General features: G+C 34.6%; 1 protein-coding gene across 14 annotated transcripts in view; it reads right to left on the bottom strand.

Annotated features, from left to right (window-relative positions):
* Positions 1–25,806, bottom strand: part of LOC110373018 (transient receptor potential cation channel subfamily A member 1) — a 113,386-nt gene that overhangs the window by 49,699 nt on the left and 37,881 nt on the right. For 2 of the 14 annotated variants that reach the window (XM_049838819.2, XM_049838816.2), the window contains exon 1: positions 13,180–13,399. The exons of 9 other annotated variants lie outside the window; for them this stretch is intronic. In XM_049838819.2, the coding sequence (XP_049694776.1) occupies positions 13,180–13,317 (138 nt within the window). In that variant the 5' untranslated portion in view covers positions 13,318–13,399. Of the gene's footprint in view, positions 1–13,179; positions 13,400–23,196; positions 23,316–25,806 lie in introns of those variants that run through there. 3 more of the 14 variants (XM_021330104.3, XM_049838817.2, XM_049838820.2) reach the window with 2 other exon arrangements.

The following is a 25,806-nucleotide window of genomic DNA, read 5'->3' on the forward strand; positions in this document are numbered from 1 at the left end:
CGTGCAGTGACCCATCCATTTTAAAAGTGTGACACTTCAACTGTTGAACTTAGAAATAATTATACCATAACACTTAAGTGACAATATCTAGACATACATCAGACATCAGGTAATTGGTACACTCTAGTACGTACACTGTTGAATGTGAATTGAAACAAAAAACAATCAAGCGAATAGTTCTTTGACGTATAGCTTTTGTTTTCTATTCTAGAATATTCTACAATTATAATACCACGTTAGTGGTGGAAGTGAAACGGCTTATAGAAATATCAAGAACGAGACAAAATGCAAATTTGTTCTATAATGTGTAACCGAACAGCTGTTTGAAGGTGTCAAGCCATTCATGCCATCCACTAATATTTTACGTAAACTTGAGGATATGTTCCTATATTTATTTGATAATTTATTTAACCAAATACGTATACATCGGTACGACCAGACTTATATTTCATTCCATGATTCCTTTTAAGCTTTTTTCCTTTGAATAACGAGAATCTTGCTTCCTAATAATTAGAACAGAAAACATGTCGAAGAGATGGTATGGTGCCAAGAACTTGCGGTGCCAACGACCATTATTATGAAAAAGTGTTAATGACTCAGTTCAACATCGAACCAATAAGTTCTTTAAAGTAACATTAATGAAGAGCAAAGAAATCACTATAATTTTTACTCTGAGATTATACCACTGCTGCGTGATCATGGTAGATTTCACAGCCATCATTTTTAGTGTTCCGTACTTAGAGGGTAAAACGATACACTATTGATTTTCGCTCCTCTGTCCGTCCGTCCGTCCGTCTGTCACCAGGCTGTATCTCATGAACCGTAATAGATAGTTGAAATTTTCACAGATAATGAATTTGTGTTGCCGCTATAACAACAAATACTGAAAACTAGAATAAAATAAATATTTTGGGGGGCTCCCATACAACAAACGTGAGTGTTTTGCTTATTTTCTGAACAATTGTACGGAACCCTTCGTGCGCGATTCCAACTCACACTTCACCGGTTTTGTACAAATTGGTTTAACAGTTAATTAATAAATTGTTCTCTAATATTATGCTAAAATGACGAGCTATGATAAAGAGTGTTATAATATCGCCCAGTTGGCTTTTTTACTAAAAATTGAAATGCCAGGTCAGCATGTTGACTACACAAATCTTCGCTCCGGTATTTGTAAGAAAGCTAGTGAAATGCAATCTTTCAAAATGTTCAGCTGTCTGAACAGTGGTCAGTGTCCGTTGGATGGTTGCACTCCAATTGCATTCTTTCTGTTATACAACGTGTTTTGTAAGATGAGAAAATACCTTATTTCACGTTCAAGATTAAGCGAATCCTTTTCTTAGGAAATTGACTTTTACCTTCTGAAAGGCAATCGTATTAATACACAAAAAAATAAAATATTTTTTTACAGTCGAATATACGTTTAAGTGAAAGTATTAAGACCTATATAAATCAAAAACCACTTCAACGAAATTTAGCACAAAATATTAATGAAAATGTAGGTTTCTGTTGCGTGTTTATAAATGCGTAATTTTACTTAGGTAAGAACAAAGTAGGTAAAGTAAGGCAAGCTAAAATGTTAAATACATTATCAGAAAATATTGTAGGGAGTAAGGACCTTAACAAAAATATTGTGGAATGGTGTGTAAGTTCGCAAATACTAGACTAAATATAAAAACCGATAGGTAAAAGAAATATAAACAACCTACATAAACTAAAATCATTATTATGGAACCTAGGTACTTAAAAATCACAATGAAAATGTACTCGATTTGATTATGAAGCCCAGTTTTAGTTACAGCGTCTTTCGAATATAGCGAAAGTTACTGATACAAATTATGTAAAAGTTATAATCGAAAAGAAGGTTCGAGAAATAGTGTACTGCATGGCGTTGGTGCAACGATCTTTAATATATACTATGGAAGTCATGGTAAACCCATGGGGAAGTCGACGTACTTCACCCCGTTGAATGCTTCATGACATTGAAAGTACCCCATGTCAGAATTAACTCTATGGCATGGCATATTTGAGTGACAGCACACGCCATTACGTATTACAACCATTTTATTATACGGAGGAATAATTTGCCATAATTCCTTTTTCCTTTGTACTCCTAATTCGTGGTACAAACTTTGTACAAACATTTATTTATTAGGCTTTATCTGACTAACCTGTTTTCTAAATGTACAAAAGTTTGTTTCGATGGCTGGCCTTTATTAAAAGCAGACAAAACGTATTATATAATACAGCGGTAAACTAAAGAATAGATACAATAATTATATTTTTCTTGAACATGATCAGACGTGCTTTGGTAACCACGTTAAAAATAGATTTCGGAGAATATGTATGTATAATCAGAGTTGCTGATATCAGAATAAAACTATTTCTTTTTTTGCAAATCTTGTTCCCAAGTATTTTAGCGTACCTAGAAAAATGCTTGGGTCCTGAAAGTCACGTCAGGTATTAAATTCATTGAACAAAAGGTATGTACAGGAAAATTAATGGATAGTACAAAGACAATATGTAATTCTGAGAGAACATTTTAATTAATTTCCTTTGAATCAGTTTGGACTTTATATTTAGGTCCGACGTGCGACCCATATCTACCTTTTTATTGATCGGAATGAGTGAAAATAATCCTAGCGCTCATTGGCGTGAAGGTATTTAAATAATTTATTCAATAATCTGATCATCATTCTGTCTAGCCACCATCTATCCACATTGTTGGGTTCGGCTTCCAGTCTAAAGGGATGCAGCTGAGTACCAGAGTTTTACATAAAGCGGCTAGTGCCTTTTGAGTTCCTCAACCCTTGATAGGGCTGGATGTCAGACTTTCTGACTTCTGTGTACCCGGAACGCCTGTCAAAGATATTCAAAAGATAGCCTGGACCCACCATCTATGGTGATATCTGAAACATTGAAGAACTTGCCATGACAATGGTCAACCATGAACGAACCGACCGCGCCAAACACTGCTTAATCTTATGATCGATTGATCCGCACGGCTTTGCCTTAGCCTTAGCCAAGTGCTCTTCATATTGATTATTCAGATACTTAATCAAAAAATGCGAAACTGTCTTTATACTCCACTAATTAAATTTGATTTTGTTCAGAAATGGAGAACTTCTAGTTAACGAAGCCAAGAGGAGATGATTGATTTGGCAAAGAACATAAGAATGTTTGTAATTGCAGTTCGATATGCTCCTGATAGTTTTTATCATTTTAGTTATATTATACATGGTAAGACCGAGAAAAGTGTAGGTACAGCCAAATTGTTTAATATTGAATATCTCAGCATGTAACAACATTTCTTAAGTCTCAATATGCCCAGTAATTTTGTTGGCTAGCTCACACTACCTTAACACAAAGAGTAGGTATTTAGATAGGTAAGGCTTTTCTTTGTTATTCCAGCATTTTCTTAATCCATGTTATTGCATAAGGACGTGGTCAGCACATTGTCACTAAGCTGACGTCACTAGCTTAGTTCTTTTACATTTTTATCCGGTTATTATTATATGAAAAATATAAGGAGCTCAGATGGGCAGTCGCATCTTGTAAGACATTGATAGTCTGCTGCATCAGCTTAGACTTTATGCAACATAGTTGGGAAAAGGCTAGGCAGATGATGATTAGTTATAAGGAGCTCGGAGATAATTTATAGCTGCAAAGGTCGATGGATTACAGGGTAAGCAATGTTTGGTACGATTAGACCCTGAATAGGCGACTGTAGTATTACAATATGCCATAACGAGTAACTCCACGAAGGTGGCAAGACACACTTATAACAGTTCCTTTCTGATATTTGATTTTTTTTTGTAAACTTTTTAGTTAGCCATTTATTTTCTTTTCTTTACTAAATCTCGTCGCTAGGGGCGGAACCGAATACTTTCTCGCTCACACAGAGACAATCTTATTCGTTTGCACGTTGACAACACCTAAAGTTAGGCTAACTGGGCTTATATTGCCTTGTGCTAAATAACTTTCGTTAGAAACATATTTGTTTCTCAATCCTGTCTATATCCAGGAATGGGTGTGTATGATATGTGTTATGATTATAGTGTGTTCTTTGGTCAAATAAAACCTACCGTTTTATCAAAACGGAAAATATAGCACGTATCACGAAACATATCAAAATTCTTATTTACCCTTGGTAGTAAATACATAGATACTGTGGATTAAAAAATAGATTTTTTAATTTTAATTTGAGACAGTTTCTACACAATCGATACACCGGTTTCCCATCACATTCTATTATGTGAAAGAAAACGGGTAAATCGAGGGACCGGTGATTGCGAAGGGTTTTTTTACATAATTTTTTAAGGAGAATTTTGTTACATAGGTAAATGTAAAAACTGTTACAAAGACTTTTGCAATGTTAAAAGTTTCTTACAACAAGTAGCAGGCAAGGTAAAGTTAAATTGCTAAGTAAGCTCCACGGCCATTTCATAGACGAACCGGACGCACCGCGTCGATCAACTTATTAATCTTGCTTCTCTATGAATAATAATGTTATTTAGAAATTTATTTTCAGTAGGTATCTGAAGAATAAGCTGAGGTTTGATCCAGGCTAAAAATAAGTTGTTTTTAGAATACCTACTATAAGATCCATCCAATGTGTTGCTCGTATTGATAACGCTTTAAATCTGGGTTGACATAAAGGTTTTCGATTTCGAATGCCTGAAATCTATGTGTATAAGTAATTATGGTTATACCATTACGCGTGAATTGCTGGACCGATTAAGTTAAAAAATTAATAGGGATGTAGCTTAGACCCGCGAAACCATCCGGCTATATGAAGCAGATCTTTCTGGACGCTAGTGAAACCGCAAGCTAGTCAGTTATGAGTATTTCTTCAAATGTCAAAACAAATTCGAATATTAAACGCGATTGTCCGTTGTTTCTGACAAAACGACACAATCTAACACAAATCATGTATTCCTATTCCGAAACCCAAATTGGCTGTGGTAACTAGCAAGAAACACAAATTGAAGGACAACGGGACCTTACAGGATTATAAATCAAGCGTAGGAGATACATTTGTATTACATGTATATACAATCAATAAAAAAGAAATTTGCAGTACAATTAAGTGAGGAAAAGTATAATTTAAGGTCGTAAGATGGTAGAATGTACTACACAAAAGTATTATCTGTTCTGTCTACTTGATGGATTGGTATGTAAATGTGACCACTCAAGCCGAACAATAAAACGGATGAGTCAAAGCTTGGCCAAATTAATTGACTATTTGAGACGAATATATTTACTTAAGCTATTTAAAGCATGTGGGGGACCTTTTAAGGAATGTTAATATTGAAGATGACATGAAGCTCGGATGATGTATGGACTTTACGTACGTTAACTTATCCGACGGGGCTGAAGGCGGGATTCGAGAGGTTTGGGATTGCTGAACATGATAATGGAATATCTATTGTTGATAGGTATTACTGTTAGTCGGTTATTTGAAATGTGATAGTGCAGAATTGACAATAATAATTGTAGCTGTAATCTGTTTTTACGTAACTAAATGCCCTCATTTAGCATATTTAAAAATACCCTTAATAACCATAATAACTACCAAGAGACTTATAGTACTATTTAATACAACTGTCTTTAATTTCGCCGTCCCTTCAAGCTATGTGTACGTATTTTTTTATTAAATAACTAAGTAAAGACGGCTACAATTTTAAGGAATAATACAGACCAGACGTTGCACATAACGCAACTACTGCCCCACATCGTAAAAGTGAATTTCTTGAAGAAATCCGTCTTCATTGTAACGTTTAAGACTTACATCTGTTTATTTAATTCTTAACTCAAGTCTATCCTTATTAGCTTTCGTTCTCGGGCCATTAGACAAGAAGGAAAAAAATGCTAAGCGTCTAATGAGCAAACATAAAAATTTACTTTGGGCGGAATCCGGCAAAAATAGGCCTTGAAATACCCAATACTAATATTGATTACAAGCTGTTTTTCGGGAACAGCATAGGGAACGTCTTCCCACACCTGGACAAAGTAGTATCATTTACTTTTAACAGTAAATACTTTTTTTATTGGTTTAGAGTTTCCGGCGCCGATTCAAACAAACAAAATCAAAACTTTCGTTTATTGGTACTTATGTTATAGATTTATCCAAAAGTATTTCACCAATAATTTTTAGGTCCCAACTAATAGAAGTGAGCCTGTTGTAAACAACGTGCCTACCATAAATCTTGACTCCGCTGCCAAGAAAATTGATTTCGCTGACCGACTTAGGAATTGTGCCCAGAAACTAAAGTTCCTTGAGAAAAGTCTATACTAATGAGGTGGTAAGTAACAGTTAAAATATATTTAAGGCTCAATGCAAAATGTAACGACAAATAGATGGCTAAACATTCCACTTTACCTGTACCTGTAAATTAATTCGCATAAGTTATTAGAATTACCGTACCAAGTATTAATAACACACAGTTTGTTGTATTCCCGGAGCCTACATAAGCAATAAATCCACCAGCTTATGTTACTTTATTGGCAATAAAAAATCTTATCACAAGATTGAGCCATGTATAAATAAGCGGTACAAACTCAGAATATTGTGGTTTATAAGATTACAAGCACACTGAAGACTAAACAGTCGGCCAAAAGTTGTTTGATATGTGGCAAAGAAAAAAAACATTGTTTAAGGAAATCTTGATTTCAATCAAGGATTTCAGCCGGTGTGATACCGGCTACTACCAGATCTTTGTAATGTGCGTAATACCATTTATCTTCATACTGATTTATGAGCCCAAACAAATTATCGGCCGACTAAAAGTTTGCAGTGTATGGGTACTCCTAGAGTTCAAGAGTCATATCAAAGAGGACTACTGTTCCAAGATATATGTTATTCAGTAAACCACTTAAACACGAATAGACCCAAATGTTTATACCCTGCCGAAGAGATCTTAAATCAAAACTTTGATTTGTAAAAATACAGTCAAGCCTCATCTCCTTTGTTGTTTCTTCAAAAACAATGTTGTAGAACGCAGTGTCCTGTTCTGTTTTGAGAATCAATCAAAGACAGTCAAAAATCATCTGCTTCGTTGTGTTTTAAAAAATAATGTGACACACAATTTCCTGCTGTGTTTTGAGAACCGAACCAGTCAGTTTTTATATAAAACTTGTTGATTTTCGGTTTCACTCGCCTTCCGTGGAAACTACTGCCCGTATCCGGGCTAAAGCATTGTTTTAACACAAACTACTGCAATGCAGACTCTCATAATTTAACACTCGCTACCACAATAATGATGCATTGAAGGGCAATTTTGTGTTTATTCAGTGTAACTTATGAATTAAAGCAAATAATGCCAGAATAACATAGAACTTTTCAGTAATTAGAATAATTCAGATTACAATTGGGGCTTTTAAAGTGCAATAAAATTAAAGGTAGTAGTAGGTATTAGACCACTAAACATAGCAATGGACGTTCCCGCCTGTCTGTCTGTCAGACTGTCATTTGTTTGTTCTATGCGGTTGTCCATTAATTAAAAGGTGGAATGCCACGATTGAAAGATATTTCATGATCAAAAACTGAACTGTATGCAATCAGACCGCCGCCCATCATTAATAAAAGTAAATCTTATAAAATATCATATACCTACCTAGCAATAAATTTTCAATTAATTAGTTACAGTCAAAATTGATATTTACTGTCAACATCTTTCATGAGAAAATCATGTTATTTATTGAGTTTCTTCCAGTTAATTTATGCAATTAATAAAAAATAAGGGCCTTAATTTTGCGTGCTGTGACTAATCTATGTGTGCAGGGGTAAACTTTAATTTGCACTAAATAATAATGATTATACGAAAGAATCTTCGGTGACTCGCACTTGCCCAGTTTTTTTTAAGGAAACATAATATAGGGATATATTTTTATTCGATTTGAATCAAAAAGACTTATAAGACTTAGTTTAAACCGATTTCAGCAAATTGATATTTGATAACATACTTGGTTATGAGATTGATAATCTTCTCCAAATTAATTACCTGGCTCCTACCTACATTATAAATTGTTCACGTACTGAGTAAGCCGCTACTAATTAGCAAAGATTTAGGTACCTGAACAAATACCTTCAGTTTGTGGAATATGATATAACGTACTTAGTAATCAGTAATTAAACCCTTATGACTTAGTTTTCTAATATTTATTATCTACGTCGTATATTATAGCTTTAAAAAAAGCAAACGTGTTTCACTAAGATGGGTTGATAATAGTTCAACCTCCCAGAAAAATAAAAAAAACAATTGCAGAAAATAACAAGTTTTTTTACTTAAATTAAGCTGTCACCAACGTTCTTGACTGTTTTCTTATAAGTTGTGCATTTTATGTAATAAAAAATCTGAAAAACTCGCAAACTGCAACCCACTCGAAGAGAAACGAACTGTTTGTTTTATACAAAACAATCCTTAGAAAATTTTAAGTGTTGTTATAAAAATATACATACAGGTACACAAAAAAGTCTACAATTTCTGTCATAAGTTTAAATAACACCACATACGTTTTTTAATGAATGTTAAGATGTAATACTTGGGTTGATAACAAACAGCTCCTTTTTAAATTCTATTCGCTCTCGGATCTTCTCCGTGACCTTCAATGATTGACTCGGATAGGTACAACTGACCTTGGAATACGCGAAAAACATTGGATTACGCCCAATAACTTATTCCAAGGAATTCGCTGCAAATGTTTGTGACAGCGATATTTTTTGTGAAAAAATGTATAAACAAAAAGTATCTCTATGTGAAGGGAGCAGAATTTAGTTTTGTAAATAAAAGTGTCTATTGCTATGTTTGAACATACATAAATTGTAACCCGGAACCATTGGGACGTGACTAAAACTACGCGTATTTGATCATGTTGATGACACATTCCATCGTTGACAGGCAAAACAACAATTTAATCAAATCTAAAGTGTGTGATGTATTTTTGTTTTGGATAAATAATCGAGAGACTGAAATTGTATCTTATGCCGCAGCACCTAAGATTGAATTTTGTAAATCTAATACTATAATCTGATAGACGATGATTGTTGATCACGGAGCTTGAATTTATTAATCTCCTTTTCAAGGATCTGTCTCATTGCTGTTCTCTTATGAAACAGATTTTGTAAATTAATTTACGAAGGCCAAAAACACTAGGAACAGGCATTATTATAATTCAAAAGTATGTGAGAACTTATAAGACGTGCAAAGCTTGGAAGACTGGAAGATATAGGCAAACTATCTCGAAAGCCCTGACAGTTCCAGTCAAAAGCAAAAGTGGTCAAAACTCAGATAAGTATCACAGTAGCAAACTTTTATTAAAATCATCTAAGAACTGTTTAATCCTTGTCACATCTTGACGAAGGTGAATTTGTTTCAAATCCCATGAATGTTCAATCAGGTAAATCTGTTTTTCTTCCTCAAGAATTATTATACAGTGTCTTCAAAATCTTCGATACATTCAACGTTTTTGGAGAATAGGACTTGATGGCACAGCTTTGTGTGCGTAGTACAGTTAATAGTATACTAAGTCATAGTTAAGCTAGTAATAACTATGATTTATGGGACCGCAGAGGCTATACTGATGAGGTGATATTAAGATTATTGATTTACGCAGAAGTTCCAGGGCTGAACGGACTGTCTAAAACTAGGCTAGTTCTGTGAGCTGCAGGCAGAAGAGCTTAAACTAAAACCAATTCACTTTGATTCAGAAAACGAATTGACTTGGAACTGCTGGATGAACTTTCGTATCTGAAGAAATATCCTAGGAACAAAAGACTTAGACATGTAAACTTAGAAGTGTAAGAAAGAAGCCATCATAATCTTGTAGCGGGACCCTCATCATTAACCTGCCTCTCAGCTTTTCAAAAACATGTTTGAGATGTCTACAGGTCCTGTTCTAAAAGTAAAGACCCTCTATATTTTTATGGGAAATTATCGTATCTAGTAGTTTTGTATCTCGCTGGGTAGTTGGGTTGGGTATTTCTCGGTACCACATTGACAGTCGCCAATCTAGGGCCCTCGGCCACTACTACAGCCTACTTATTATTCAGCATTAAATGACCATCTGTTATAAGACTATTAAGTGAAACATTTGGATGATATAACCGTATTCTGAGTACGTAAGTCAATGGGTAAAATTAGCATTCACACATGAATGAAGGTAAGAGAGGTTATGTATTGTGGTTAATGTAGCACAATAACCGCGTCCTTGACTACAGAACGCTATCTCACAATTTAGATAGAATTCCAATTATAGCTATTACTTGATTAATTGACGACTTGGGTCAAAGTCCCAAGGATAACGGCAGCACTTGAGTTTGCAATAAATTTTCTAACCGTTCTTTACATAATTGTCACTGCCTAGCCATAGCCTTTTCTCAGCTATGTTGGGGTCGGCTTCCAGACTAACCGGATGCAGCTTAGTACCACTATTTTACAAGGTGCGACTGCCTATCTGACCCCCACAATCCAGTTAGCCAGGCAACCCAATACCCCTAGGTAGGTAGTTTCTTTATATAAACGCAGGAAACATAAACATAAATTATTACTCCTCTATAAATGGTTTAAAATATCAATAATACGATTAACCAGTGAACCTTTTACGACTAAAAGCAAATCTAACATTTGCATAACATCTTTGAGGCGTAGACATATTTTTTGCAGACGACTATATTTAAAACGGCTTTTTCACGATAACTTTTTACAACTCATTAGAACCGTTTTCCTTCGAAAAAGAATTATGTATAAAATTGCTCGTTTAAAGTTATAAGATAACAAAATAAGAACTTCTGTTATGGCTATTAACGCGTTTTTTATTGCAGTCCTTTGGCGATTGGTTCAATTGCTTTTAACAAATGACACGCTGGGCGATCCTATCTAAATTGCTTTAGGGCAGGAAAATGGTCAGTTTCCTTAGAACTATCTATACTTATTAATGCTATTACATGGAGGTTATAAAAAATAACTTTACCGATAATTTAAAGACAGCTTATGTGCACAATATACTGGTAGTTTTCAAGTCATCATCTTCCGAGTCTTTTCCTTACTGTGTTGGGGCCGGCTTCCAGTTTAAGCGCATGCAGCTGAGTACCAGTGTTTTACAAGGAGCGACTGCCTATCTGACCTCCTCAACATTAGTAAGACTGCTTCCAGACTAACTGACTTCTGACTTCTCGTAACGACTGCCAAGGACTGGTATTTCAGAAGTCAGAACTTAGGAATTAATCCACAAAACAACCTGGGTATGAGTTAGGTCGTAGAAATTATGCAACAATATTTGGACTACAGATTGAGTTACGAAACACAACTTTGTAGTGATTGGACTAGCCGAATATTCGTAATTAACCTTGTTAGTTTTCCTCTGTGCCACTAAGCGAATACCTTCAATAAACATCGATTTTATAGCTTTATATGTTTTCTTTAATTTAACCAAATTAATTATGGAAATTGTTAAGTTAGACACAAAATATGAATATAGGAACTCTTTGAACTTCAAACATACGTATATTTAAACGGTTCGATGTGCTTTAGGTGGGTAGATGAAACGACGCAAAAATAATATATGCCAACTGGTTAAAGTTAAAATAAATAAATTTGTTTAATTTTGACTCAATCCTGGACAGATGACGAAGATGTCAAATTAGAAGTCGCTATGGTCTTATTACAAGCGCCACTCTATAAGGTGTTCCATTTATGTTTACTGTCAGTATGATTTGTTATGTTTATATTTTTAGGTAGTCATGTCTGCAAGCTACTGTCATGTCTTCACTCACATCCGGAGTTATACTGTCACATGGTATCGTATGATGCTTTCAGTAGGCCATAATTTGTCAGGAACTCTTTTTTATCAATTTGCAAGGGAACAATAAGGGTTCAATGCGAGAAATGTTATTACATATTAAATACAGATTGGTTTTGGAAACGAACAGATGACGATCAGAATAAATACTATGCCTTACCTAAACGATTTCCCTTTTAATGCCAATATTAGCTTTTGAGAAGCCAACCAACCATGTTTATGAATTGCCTTATTAGAGAACAGTACTGAAGTATTTTATCTTAGATTTGGATTGGAAAAAAAGTATTCATTTCAGTTACATCGTTTCGAGACAGATTTCATAAAAAAAGGAAGCCTTATCTAAATCTATTCAAATTGTTTGATATTGAAAAGATACATGAATTTGGCAACATCATAAATTTTCTTCAATAATTGAAAGGAATCATTATGAGTTACTACTTTCTACAATAGAAGAATTTTTACTTACAAAAATTGATGCTTTACAATCATTTAAAAATAGTAACATAATTTTCAGTTGTAGTCTTTACAAAAAGAAGAGATTCTTATAAATGAAGAAAAGTTGTCTCTTTATCAAAGTTTCAAGTAAAAACAAAGTTATCAAAAAATAATAATGTAATCATGATGTTACATCAAACACAAAGCTAGTTGAAGGTTTTGTTCGAATCAAATTAAACAAACAATTTCCTCAGAGCCCTTCGTTTACGCATTTTAATTAGATGCTGTTTCTATTAAACTCCTTTTATGGTAATTTACGAAAGTTTTGTGAACTTACCGCCCAACGTGGGGCATAAAACGCTATGAGATGTAACATGATTTTCTTGATTGCTTGTCAACATTATTATCTTAAAATTAGTATAATAGTAATTCTTTAATTCAAGAATTTATGAAGAATTCCATTCATGTAATAGTTTGTATTATTTCATTTTCATAAATAATCCCCGCGCTGGAAACAGTTGTGTCATGTTATCATTTATATGAAATATTTTCAGCTTAATATCATAAATAATATAATTTAACATACTTTTTGATAAATTATTATACAAATAAAAAAAAATATTGATAGTAATTTAAACGCCGAACGACTTGTCAAAAGTCAGTAATCAACGATAATGGACGCAAAACGGCAAATTACCAATACCGAATCTGAAGTGACTAATTTTCTTGCCGTGTAATTAAGTTACAGAACTAGGCACTAAACTTATTGGAACATTTCTAAGCACTTGAAATTATAATTTGCGGCACCACAATTAACCACAAAATTATACTCGCTGGTTCAACGATAAATTCTTAAGATAAATGTTACGTAATTACATTGTTTCGCGGTCGAATTTGTATTTGTTTCCGCAGTCGTAATTATTGTTGATGACTTGTTCCACTTACTTGTAATATCTCCTCAGCAGAAGCTTTGCTCACGTTAACAAGTCCAAGCATCTTGGACCAGTGCCTCGGCAGTTTGATGGCGCCACTTTTTAAATTCTGAAGGTTTTTCAACCGCTTCGATTGGCTGAACGAACCCATCACAAAAATATTTAAACTTCGCGGTTTATTGAAAAGTTTTAAATTATTTTTATTTTAATAATTCAAGGCGATTTTTGTTTTGTTAAAATTAATTTTGTTAATAAATAAAAGTTGAATGAACTCAATGAACTTATTTGTGAAGAAGCGACGGTTGAGGGATCATGTTCGCGAACCAGAAAAGCGAGTGGCGTCGCGCGCTACATGACTCCTACTGAAACTTGAACTCGGACTTGGCCGTCTTATATAACATAGCTATAGCAAACCAGGAAAATTCTATGAGACGCTAGCACTTTCTTAATATTTTCTGTATATTCTTAACTACTGTTATATTGTAGTAGAGTGTTTTACTACTTTTTGTTGGTAGTTTAATAAAAAATAATGGATTGCTTTTCTTTCGTAGGTGATTAGACAATAAACAATAAAGCTTTTTTATTTGTTTGTTTGGGTGGTTGTTTTTATCTCTCAATATAGTGACACTTTAGGATACACAATATTTCTGTTAATAAATTCTGATTTACTATGTGACTGTCACTGGTAATAAATGTAGTGTTTATTTATATAAGAATTTAAGGACCTTTTTTAATTTCCTGGTAATCTATCTGTCTTAGAATCAGAAGACTTTAATTTCCGACGTCAACATTTTAAGGAAGGTTGTAAGAGAACCTAATTCTGGGTTAAACTCGCCGTTGTTGCACATGTTACGTTTGTGTTTTAAATATATTAGAGTGGAATAAAAAGATAACTTAAAAAAATACAAATTCTTGTTCCTGCTATCTAAAATATTAATAACTTTAAAGCTATTTACAAAATATTTGAAAAATTTAAAGCTTTGTACAGTTCCTGTAGGGCAGGTAAACTGACCCCAAAGCATTCCTGAAAAAGTTCAGCAGACTATCTTGATGACGAAACCAAGCTAAAGTGGTTTAAAAAATTGCCCATTTCAAGGTAAGTTTATAGCTTGAAGTTTAATATTTTTCTCGTGACCTTTAGGTAAAGTTCTTGAACTTCATAGTAAATTGATGCACGTGTCCACATAATTGAGGCTTTTCAGTGCATATAGAAATAAATTGATGAAAATAATTGTTTTATATTCTTTTCAAAACTGTCCAGTTCAATTTAGTGTTCAGGTAGAATAATCACTATAGAAGTAGTATAGCATGCCAGACTTTTTTTTCACTTAATGTTATTTATTTCAGATGGAAATCCTTTCTTGAATTATGAAGTTTAGTGTGAATAAAATAAACACATTTTTTTTTATTTCTATCGAAAAATTATTAAAGCTGCTACGCTACGAAATTCAAGAATAAGGCTACGGCGTAGTATGTTCGTAGACACCCAGGCTCTACAGGTTTGCTACGTCGTAGCCAAGTGAAGGCCGCTCTCTTAGTTAGCTAACTTAAGCTTTCAAGTCATATTATAATTAAAAGTGACTTAATTGCTTTGGTAAATATCTCTAAAATTTGACTTAAAGAGGAATTGCTGGTAAAAAATTAACTCGTCGATGATCAAGATCATTGTCATCGCTGAATTTAAAATATTATTTCACCGCTCTTACAGTCTAACGAGTACTTTTTTCTGTAGCCAATTTGTAAAAAAAAAATTCATTGAACATATTTCATTCATGTTGTAAATGTAAGTTCTCATATTGGCAAGTGAACGAACAATATTTGGCCCCGTAGACTGCGACATCGTTAATCCCCGAATTGTGCCGAGTTCAAGGCAACCAAGACACGAGAACAACTCTTATTTTTTTACTTAATAAAGTAAGTACGTTTGACGACAAGAATATATGTAAGTGACATGAAGCGACTTTTATGAAGAAGTAAATTGAACACGTGAGTAAAGTTTCTAAAGCGGCGGATGAAATATTATATTGTCAATTACTTTGACTTTTTTGTAGGCATACAAATAACGACCCTAATTTTACTAACATAGTTCTTATAAACCTATTTCATTCATCTCCCGAGCCATTTCCCAAATACTTTTGGGATCGGCTTCCAGTCTAACTGGATGCAGCTGAGTACTAATGCTTTAGAAAGAGCGTCTGCCTATCTGACCTCCTCAACCCAGTTACCCAGGCAATTAAATACCCTTTGCTTAGACTGGTCTCAGACTTACTAGCTTCTGACTACCTGTAACAACTGCCAAGGATGGTACATGACAGCCGGGACCTACAGTTCAACGTGCTCTCCAAACACAGTCATTGGTGTCCAAGATATACTTAGAAAGTACATACAAACTTAGAAAAGTTGTATTGGTACTTTCCTGACCTGGACTCAAACCCTGAGTGGGTACTTAAGAGGATAGTTCTTTACCGACTAGGCCACCCCGACTTTTTTTAAAACTTACTTCATTCCGGATGAAATCAACCTTAAAAGCACTAGCAGTCATCCAATGATACCCGTACCTTAATAAGTCACTAGCATGTTTCATCAAAGTTTGTGAGTTAACCAAGCATGACTTGCATCCAAAAGTTCAAATGCACGTGCAGTTTAACACCCTTTATGTATCCACGTGGATAGTTAAACATCCCACGAAGAAATGTGAAAGCCAACAGTATTGCCACTCTAACTTATCATTCTGCACGATAGTTAAAGCAAACGTCATCATTACGAAACAAGTGAATTCTAGAACTGTGGGAAGTTGTACAAATGAACACCATTTAAGATTAATATGGACAAACTGAAGAGTTTCAAAAGTGGCTACTATACAACTTTATCAGCTTTAATGAAAGTTAGATTTAAAGTAAAAGATATTGTGCTAATCAAGTCAATATTTGGGTATTAATTACACATATTATCCAAGTATATGCAGTTCGATTTACACCATGACATTAAAACTTAGTCACAAGTTAAAAAGTTCTTCACATCGATGAATCCAGTCGAAAAGAGTGCGTGAGTCTTGAATAAATGTGATAGGGGTTAAAAATCCGTGTGGTATATTAAACTACCAAATGAAAGCAGGTTAAACCGGATTCCTTCACGCAAACACGCACAGGATACAAACAAAATTGAAGAAGTAGGTGACCATACTTTAAAATGATACGCTAAACATTGTATTTTTGGTGTTCGTAGCTGAATTAACTAAATGAATGTAATATTATTTTCCAAAGTAGGCTAATGTCATCCATTTTAAGCTTGCCTGTTAATAAACCAAAGACAATTAGTAAAAGTTTGTATAAATGCGCGAGTGTTAAGTACAAGGTTAGTTCCCCAATTTCCCGTTCAGCCTGCGCGTCGCCACTGTCTTCGCGAGAGAATCTGGAATAGAGTTGTTCAGTACCTAACTAGGTGGCGTTGGGATCAAGTTAGATCACGCTATCGAAGTGTTACACGCGTTTTATGACCTCCCCAGCCGAATATTGTACGGGCAGAGGTATATTTTTGTATTTAGATGTAAGTCTAGTATATAAGTGTGTAACAATGTTCCCATTTTGTTACATAATTTTTGTAGACCGTTCCCACTTCTTCGTGGTGGCGGTTATAAACCTAAAAAAAATATATAGTTTAGATTTATTCTTCATACTTTGTCCTACGATGGACTTATTTCTCATAGCAGAAACATTTCGTTCAGTGTAGGTATGCGATGATACCGCGTCAAGGGTAAACAATCTTATTACACCTTTTATACGATAATCTAGTTTGTGAATGTTGATAGATTTCGTACTGAAACCTATAGGCTGAATTTCATTATAGGATTTTTGGAATAAGATAAAATAGTTACACGATTCATGGCACTGATAAGACAAAAATATTTTGAAACCGACCTCAATATGGGAGGTTAGGCTAGGCAAATCAGAGAACAGGAAATATCGTAGTATATCTGGTACAAAGAATGCCATAATAATTATCAGTAGAATAGCAAAAACTATGATTAATTATAGAAAACAACAGTTTCTCTTAATCATGCCTTCCGGAGAGAGTGTTTTTCTTTATAAATTCAGGACTCTATAGCTACATGAATGTGAAAGAGTAAAAGTAACATGAGCTTTTTATAGTGTGTTTGTATAAGTACATATTATTTCTGCGGTACAATGCGGAACTTTTGTCTACTAGTCACGATACAAGGCCCAAAATATCAGCCCTTAAAGATTTTTCCCTAGTGAATACAAGGGTTTGCTAACATTATGTGAACGATATTTATTCCTTGTATCGTTGATTAAAATTATTTCGGCAAGTCATATAACGAGAATTAAATGACTCATCTTGAAAGATTTCCTTAAATAAAAATGATAAATTATAGTATTTAATTCATTATCAGAATCAGCATACAGTTTTTGTATTGACACAATTAAAATACTCAGAGGACAAAGTGATATATCATCATTACGATCATGAATATCAGGATTTGCATTAATTTACATATTCATTAAATACAACTACCTAGTACTTGTTACTTGTATTTCGTTAAAATGATGGTCAGACCTTGTCTTTATCAGATGACAATGACTTGGTATGATTGATCGCTCTCTGTGAATTGGTACAAATAATGCTGAACCTACATAATAATCAATCTGCACCATATTCACCATCAAATGAACTGAATATTTGATATTGTTTTGTTTTTTGTAATTTTTTAAGGGCAATGTTCGAAGAGAATACCTATATGAAATACTAAAATAATTTACTTGCATGCATTATGCATGTGTTATCAATTTAACTATTTATATAAAAAGATATGTATGACATACGTGATTCAAGTTTCATTGATTAAAGTTGAGTATTAAATCGCGATTTTTGTTTATTATACGAGGTTGTTATTTTTAAGAGAAATAAAACTATGCATTAACGTTACAGCAGTAGGGTTCTACAGAAAATGATGAAAATTTACAACAAAATCCCTAGCTAACACGCGTATTACAACGATAGTTCATGTTATTGCAATCACGCATAGCCATTAAGGGTTTTAGTGCGCATGATCGGAATGCACAGTCGGCATTCTCTAGGATTTGTCGTCAGTCAGCCGATAGCATGTGCTGCGGACGCACATGCTATCAGCTGATCGGCCCTAAAATACATTAATCTACCTTTATTTATTAGAAGGACTAGTGGAATCTTTGAGAAGAAATGTTAAATAAATATGTGCTGTTCTTTATTATTTAGAGTGGAGTCCTTAAATTACTATTGTTGCCTTTTTATTTTTAAATGACTGAAAGAAAAAAATAAAAAACCTTAGGGATGAATTACTATACCAGCGTTTTATTTATCGATAAAAAATGACCCTCGAAAATTGCTCAGCCAGAAAAATGCTTGACAGCAATGAAGGAAGGAAACAAATGAATGAAATGCAAAAAATACGAAGAAGTAAAGAAAGTATGAATTGTTTGTAAAAATGTTAAATGCTTACTCAACCAAGATTTTGATAGCTCTCGCCCTTTCGCTAGCGATCCTGTTTTGTTTGACCCGTTCTCTCATCTCAATTGATACAAAAGCTGTCTTTTCTCCTGTTTGATTCCATTGCATTTCTTTAAACCAGTTTGTATTCTCAATAAAGGGTTAAAGAGTTATTGCTAAATAAAACTAGGTGGTGTTGAGATCGAGTTAAATCGCGCTATGGTTTCGTTACACGCGGATCATGACCCGGGTCCTATAGCCACTGCTTAATCGGGAAGTGCAATAAGTAGATAATACTTGTACGTAGGACTTGACTTAGGCTAAGTACCCTATACCGCTAAGAAACCTAATCTGTAGGCGAATAATTTTTGAAGACTGTTCTTCGTTGAACAGTTATATTTTCAAAAAAAGTTTGTAAGTTTTACAAACGTTAGTTCTGATAAGTTCAGATGGGATGATATTTGAGTTTTATTACTGCAAGGATTATTTAGTAACGGACGTTTTAATCAATGACGTTTTTATCAAACACAAGAAACTGTTTGCGCATTGCGCACTCGTATTGCGCAGTTGCGCGCACCCATTGCTTTGTATTGTTTTTTTTTAATATAAAAATCTAGACCGTAAATATATCTTAAATCAAAAATCTGTTCTAGAATCAAAAGTTTTGAAGTCTGTCTCCATCTTGATAGCTCAACCAGCATAGCAGATCAAAGAGTGGATGAAAGATCTATTGAAAAAAAGAAATAACCAATACTGTAATTAAAAAGGCATTCAGTACTCTAAGATTAATTTGTTGGTAATAAATCGTTTAGTGGTTCTTGTACGTGAGTTCAACGCCTCAGTTGTTTGTTGTGATAGGTATTATAGTATGTGACTTAGAAGTGGTAAACAAACTTTATTTTGGTAGCAGACTTAAGGTGGTGTTTAGGTAAACAGCTCCTAAACATAAAAACTATATGTACACTGTACAGTCCCCTTGATGTAAAAATTTTCATGACCTAGGCTATGGCCTAAAGGAGATGCTACGATACTTCAACCAAAATTTTGCGAAGAATTTTCTCCTAAAATTGTCACAGTCACAGCTGCAGATATTAAACTCCTATAGATAGATATATACTTGTCATTTCATAGCCAGGCCATTTCCCAACTGGCCAAGTTTTCCCAGTGCAACTGAATCCTTCTCTGCGAAATGGTTTGGCATTACATTCTTTCTATTCGACTTCTTGAACCAAAGCTCAATTCTCTTTATTAAAAGTGTTTGGAAGTTTTCACCATTCCACTAACCAACCACCACAGTTAATAAATCAGCATTTGTGCCACTACACTCATTTGTTTTTCTACAATCCAAGCACTGTTCTAAAAACGAGCCATAAATCTTTTAAACTTGAAATCCACAAAGTTACCGAATGTTATCTCCTGTCGTCTTTCCAGACACAAATTGGTAGTTTTCTAAAGTTATAAATTGAAACGCTATTTCAAGATAAGGTATAAGAGGTGGACCCGTCACTAACCATGACCTATGCCACGTAAATTTCAAAATGTGGCTTTAAGCCAATGCAATTAGCGTGTGTACGAGGACTGCCCGTTTGTGGAAACGAGTGCCTGATACTAAGCTTAGGGTGTTTTTATATTGAGGCTGGAAAACATTTGTTCATATAAGGCTTGTCCTAGTAATCAGTTAAAACTGCTATTTTCATTTCTAGCCCTCTCCAGGTGGTTTAGCTGTGCTTTGCAATACCATTAAAGACTGGCTATACTAACTAACTAAACTTAATAAGTTACTAAGACTGGCTGACTAACTTAATCTAATATTTATTTATTTATTTATATTGATGTCAAACCTACCAAGGTTCAACAAGGTTCAACTCTGGGCCCTTATGCCATTGAAGATATGACGACGAAGACTCCTCAACCCAATTTCTATTTGGAGTCGGTACCTCATGCTTTCTTCTTGTATACTTCGCTGCTCCGTCTATCTTTAGGAATAGGACTGTTTTCGCTTTCCATGTGGAAAATACCTTAACACAACAACAAGTCCAATATGAAGTCCCCATTCGCTTATATTGTCTACCATTGAGAACGCAGCTGTTTTTCTTTGTTTTAAAACCGACGCAATTAGGATAAAACTTGTTTTTCAGGTCTTTAAACTATGATTCATTTAATCTGTTGACTATTAGTGTTTCTGTGAAAAAAATAATGAGAATCTTCTGGTTTATAAACAACTTTTATTGGGTAGATAATATAGTCTGATTTGTTATAGACATATTTTTGCGTCTATCTAGACTCTAGACACTAGTATAATATTTATCCCCAGTTTATCCAAAATATAAGAAAATGCATATATTTTGAACCACTTGTATATATTACATGGATTATGATACCATGGAATCCTCTCCCCTTTGGCCTTTAACCAATTACATTGGCATCTATCTTCATTACCAGCTGATCAGTAGCAATTAACGGACTAATATATCCCTCAACATAGTAGTGTAGCCTGCACATTAACTTTACTGAGTTCCTTGTTATTATGAAAGACAATGAAATAGTATACTTGCCGAAGCTTTGGGTGTTTAATTCATTCGGATAGAATGTTTTTAAAAATAGGTATTCTAATTTACAAATCCGCTTTCAAGTAAACATTATCGTCTATCTATGCTTTTTCCAACTAAGTACATATTATATTGCTATTTTTTTTTATTTACTTTTTTAGATTTTTATTATTATATGAATATTATAACCTCAATCATTCTCCATGTGAGAGGAGGCCTGTGCCCAGCAGTGGGACGAATAAAAGGAGGCTGTAACGATATTATTCGGGTCGGCTTTCAGTCTAACCAGATGAAGGAGTGACTGCCAATCTCGCCGCCACAACTCCGTAACCCGGACAAATCCATACCCCTTGGTAAGACTGGTTGTCGGACTTTCATGCTTCAGACTGTCCGTAACGACTGCCAAAGATGTTTAAAAGATAGCCGTGATGCACCAGTTTATCGGGCCTTCCGAATTACGGTAGAACTCGTGATGACAAGATGGAACTCGTGATGACCCATCCACGGACCAACCACGCCAGGCGTTACTAAACCAATCAATCGATCCACGCGGCTTTGACTTACGCTTGAGCTCTTCACGAGGCTCGAGAGGATAACATATACATTTTAATATTCTTTTAAAAATAAACATTTTCCTATTCACGTCACAGCATATCCCTTGAAAAAGAAACCGCTTATCCCAACAATACCGTCGGCGCCGTGACAATACAAAGTGAGTAAGCGGAACGTTACCTGTTCACATCGATAGATGAAGACAGAGGTGTGATAAATGAGTCGTATCCGTGAACGTGGGCTGAACTGTGGCGAGAATTTATTTATAGGAACAATGTTTTGTCAACCCGACTTCTCTTCTGTTTGAGAGTATAATTTATAGTTTATTTCAGTCATTTAAAAAAAAAGTTCTATTAAAAAAAAGGTAGGTAAGTGTTTTTTAGTAAAAAGTATACAAACCAGAAACAAAAAACCCCTTTATGAGAAGTCGAGTATGAGGTTACACGAGGTAAAATCTTCTCTAAAAAGTAGCATCGCGTGAAAGCTTGCAATTAAATTATGATGACCTAAGATGCTTAGGCTTCTCCGGAGAGTGCTAGAGTTGAGGCCTATGTCAAAATCGATTAAATTCCATTCTTCTACGACGATATTGACCGTTAAGGAAAGCAAGACAATAGGATAGGCATAGAATTCGAGTCTTATTTTTCTCAAAACAGTAATAATATTACTTTTTATTGTATTACAGATGCCATTCAATGTTTATGGCTTAATAGTAATTCAGTGATCGTAATCAAATTATCTGAAATGAATTTACCGACTATTTTTGGATACCACACTGGCTTCGAAGTGTCAACATGTTTTTGTTGGCTTTTACTGGGAACCACGTCTTCTAGAAGAATCTGTTATTCTCGAAAAAAAATAGTACTTTCACTGATTTCAAGGAGATATCAAGTATTGCTACAAAATATATAGGTATGATATATGTACATACCTACATTATTTCTTTGTAATTTTCCAAATGATGATGATCATGACTTGGTATGAATGGAAACATCTCTTTAGTTCGACCTTAGTAATGGCGACGACCAGCAAACCCGTCGACTACTGCTATCAAATTTGTATTTTCAATTCTACAAGTCTTTTTTTGTTCACAAAAGACGAGAGAATCCACAGTTTAAAAAACAAGCAGATACAAAATATCGTAGAACAAGTTGCAAGCTTTTCCAGAGCAGCGAAGTTCAAGAAAAACCAAACTAATTTGTGCGAAACCTTTCACAACAGAAAGAATTTTACTCAAAAGAAACCTTTCAGGGTAAACTTTCATACCATTTATTAGCATACAATTATAAGGCTCATAAATAATTCTAATTAAAGTCCATAAAATTCACGAAACTCAGTACTACATTTCCTTGTTCAATACTATAGTTAAGCCTCAACAATTTGGAAGCAATAATCAGATGAAATTACCGCATAACTGCCATTAAAAAAAAATAATGACTGCTTACCGCGTACAGCTTAGTCGGTGTCACGGGTATATTAGGTACCGTATTAGCCCGTCGAAACAACCACATTTTTCACTGTTTAACCACATTCGGCCGTGTCCAGAAGCATATGGGCCAGCAATGGCGATCAGGATTACACGGACCGATCTTATCTTATATAATCGAGATACAACGATAGCCCATTAACAGGTTAACGAGTTTAGCGATTATCTGGCCGTGGGAGTTATCAGAGGGAGCGGTTTTGTTAGGAAAGCGGGAGCGGATAAGGGTATGGTACAAACATAAAAATCGGGATAGTTTTTATAGTGTTACTTAATCATTTTTTTTTTATTCTACGTTCATATTAAAACAACACTATGTGAATGTAAAGTCAATAGTCATTGAAATATAATCTAATTTAGTAAATGTTTATCACTTTTTAAGCTTTGGCAAAAACAAGCATAAACGCAGGTGAATTAGCATCAACTGCTGTAGGCTAGACCTTGAACTGCATATCGAAATCTATAAAAACCCTTCAAAAAAACAGTTACAATGTTGTCAAAAACCCTTAAAGTTCAACGCAACGGGCTACCAGCCACCTTAGTTGCAAACTAAATCCACGAGCAAAGGTACTAGTTCCTCTTGACCGTTGAATGAACTGGATTTCCGATTTCTTTAAACGTTACTCTATAGGTACATAATTTTACTCTCACTGTTATATATTCTTCTAGAATGTTCTTTGGTTGGCTCGTTGGTTGGTGTCCAGTGGCTGACATAAACAATTTTATTAGGAAAGTTTGCCTACATAAAGTGCACGTCTGCACACAGTTGCACACTGTTATCATATTATCTTAAGTAGTAGGTTAGTAGTAGGTCTAGACTTTATGGTGCTTTTTTTGAACAAAACACACTTGAACCAACTCGCTACGCTTTCTTACTATAACCTTACCCGTAACAACTTGAGTAACGAAGAGCGAAAGCAGCACTCTTACTTATTAGTGTACATGGCTTATGACTTTATACAGCTCAATTGGATACATTAGGTGATAACTTTTTTTATGTTATTGCGCAATACGTGTAGGTATGGCGTAAATTTTCATCGGAAAGTGGGTAGGAAAACTGTTGAATATTTTACGATTATTCTTCTTCTTGGTTGATCTTAGGATGACAATTGAGAAGGATGAAATGGTCTTTCTATTCATGGTGATTACGGTACTGTGAGAGTCACTATATCTTTTTAAAGAGTGTACTGAACAAACTGGAAAAGATGGTAATTTTTACAAATAAAATTGGAGAAATCTTGAAAAGCTGTTTTGGAAACATACATAAATATGGTCACAAAACACCTCATTGCTTGCGATAAAGTTCTTATACCTCATTATGTAATCCTAGACTTTCCTTGGCCTATCACATGACCCCTTGTCGTAGTATGGGTACAGTTAGGTACAATTATTTGTTCGCTATTCAATTAACTTTCGTCCTTGCACCAAAGGGTTGTACTCGACCGTTTCTGGGAGTGTCCTATTGTTTGTATTTCTATCGTTTTTGTCAATGGCATGTTTTTATCTGAGCACTTTTGACCTCTGATGTGAAAGTTAAGCAACAGTCGGTATGTGTAATGTGACATTTGTATTCTGGTAAGGGCTAGCTACGATTTTGCTAGTTTAGGGGTTATTTACATTAGAATGTCACGCGTTTGAACTTCTGTATTTTTAGATTTCTGGTATAAGTGTTTCTATCAGCAATATTCTCCTTCCTTATTGTATACTAGTTTTCAATCAAGTCCAACTCATTATTTTGGATCAGTAAGAAATATTAATGTTCTCAGTGCCTTTTATAGGTCTTGATAAAGTAATGAGATCTTCAATTGAAATGTAAAACTTGTCACTACAAATGAATTTAGTACAGACCATATCTATCATAAATATTGGCTTAAAAAAATAAATCATATTGTTATTGATAATATTAAAAGCTTAGGTGGGTATTGGTGAAATACACAATAAAAATTACAAGTGATAAAGTTCGCTATCACCCAAAAGCTTTTTATCATTGTCCACCAGTCTCGCGGCTAGCTCCCAGGTCACCTCGTTTAAAAAGGGTCATTTGACGTCATCCGATCTTTCTACACCCAGTCAGGTCAACAGAGCAATACTCTGAAACAAATTCCTGATACGAAATTCATGCGGAATTATTTATCGATAATATCGATCATAGAGTAATCTCAGACAAGAGCATTTTAGTAGAATGACACTGATAATAGTATCTAAAGTGCTCAACACTCCATTAGTCTATTCTGGAACTGTCAGTTCTTTAATGAGTCCAGCTTTTGATATGAATGGATTCGCGTACTATTGCAATGACGTGGCATACATGAAACAGAGCAAAAAATTACGCGAGCTTTCGGTGCTTATTCATCATGAATTAAAGTACCTTATCGATGTTTTAGAGTACACATACACCGAGGGGTATCGAGTTTCCCGGGTAATTGGGTTGAGGAAGTCAGATAGGCAGTTGCTCCGTGTGATGGCCGTGTGTTCAGCTGCATCCCACTGGAAGCTGATCCCAACGTAATTCAGAAAAGGCTAGGTAACACACACAGATCTCAGTGGCGTGCACTTGGAGAGGCCTATGTCC

The sequence above is a fragment of the Helicoverpa armigera genome, chromosome 1 (assembly GCF_030705265.1).
Source record: "Helicoverpa armigera isolate CAAS_96S chromosome 1, ASM3070526v1, whole genome shotgun sequence".
NCBI lineage: Eukaryota > Metazoa > Arthropoda > Insecta > Lepidoptera > Noctuidae > Helicoverpa > Helicoverpa armigera.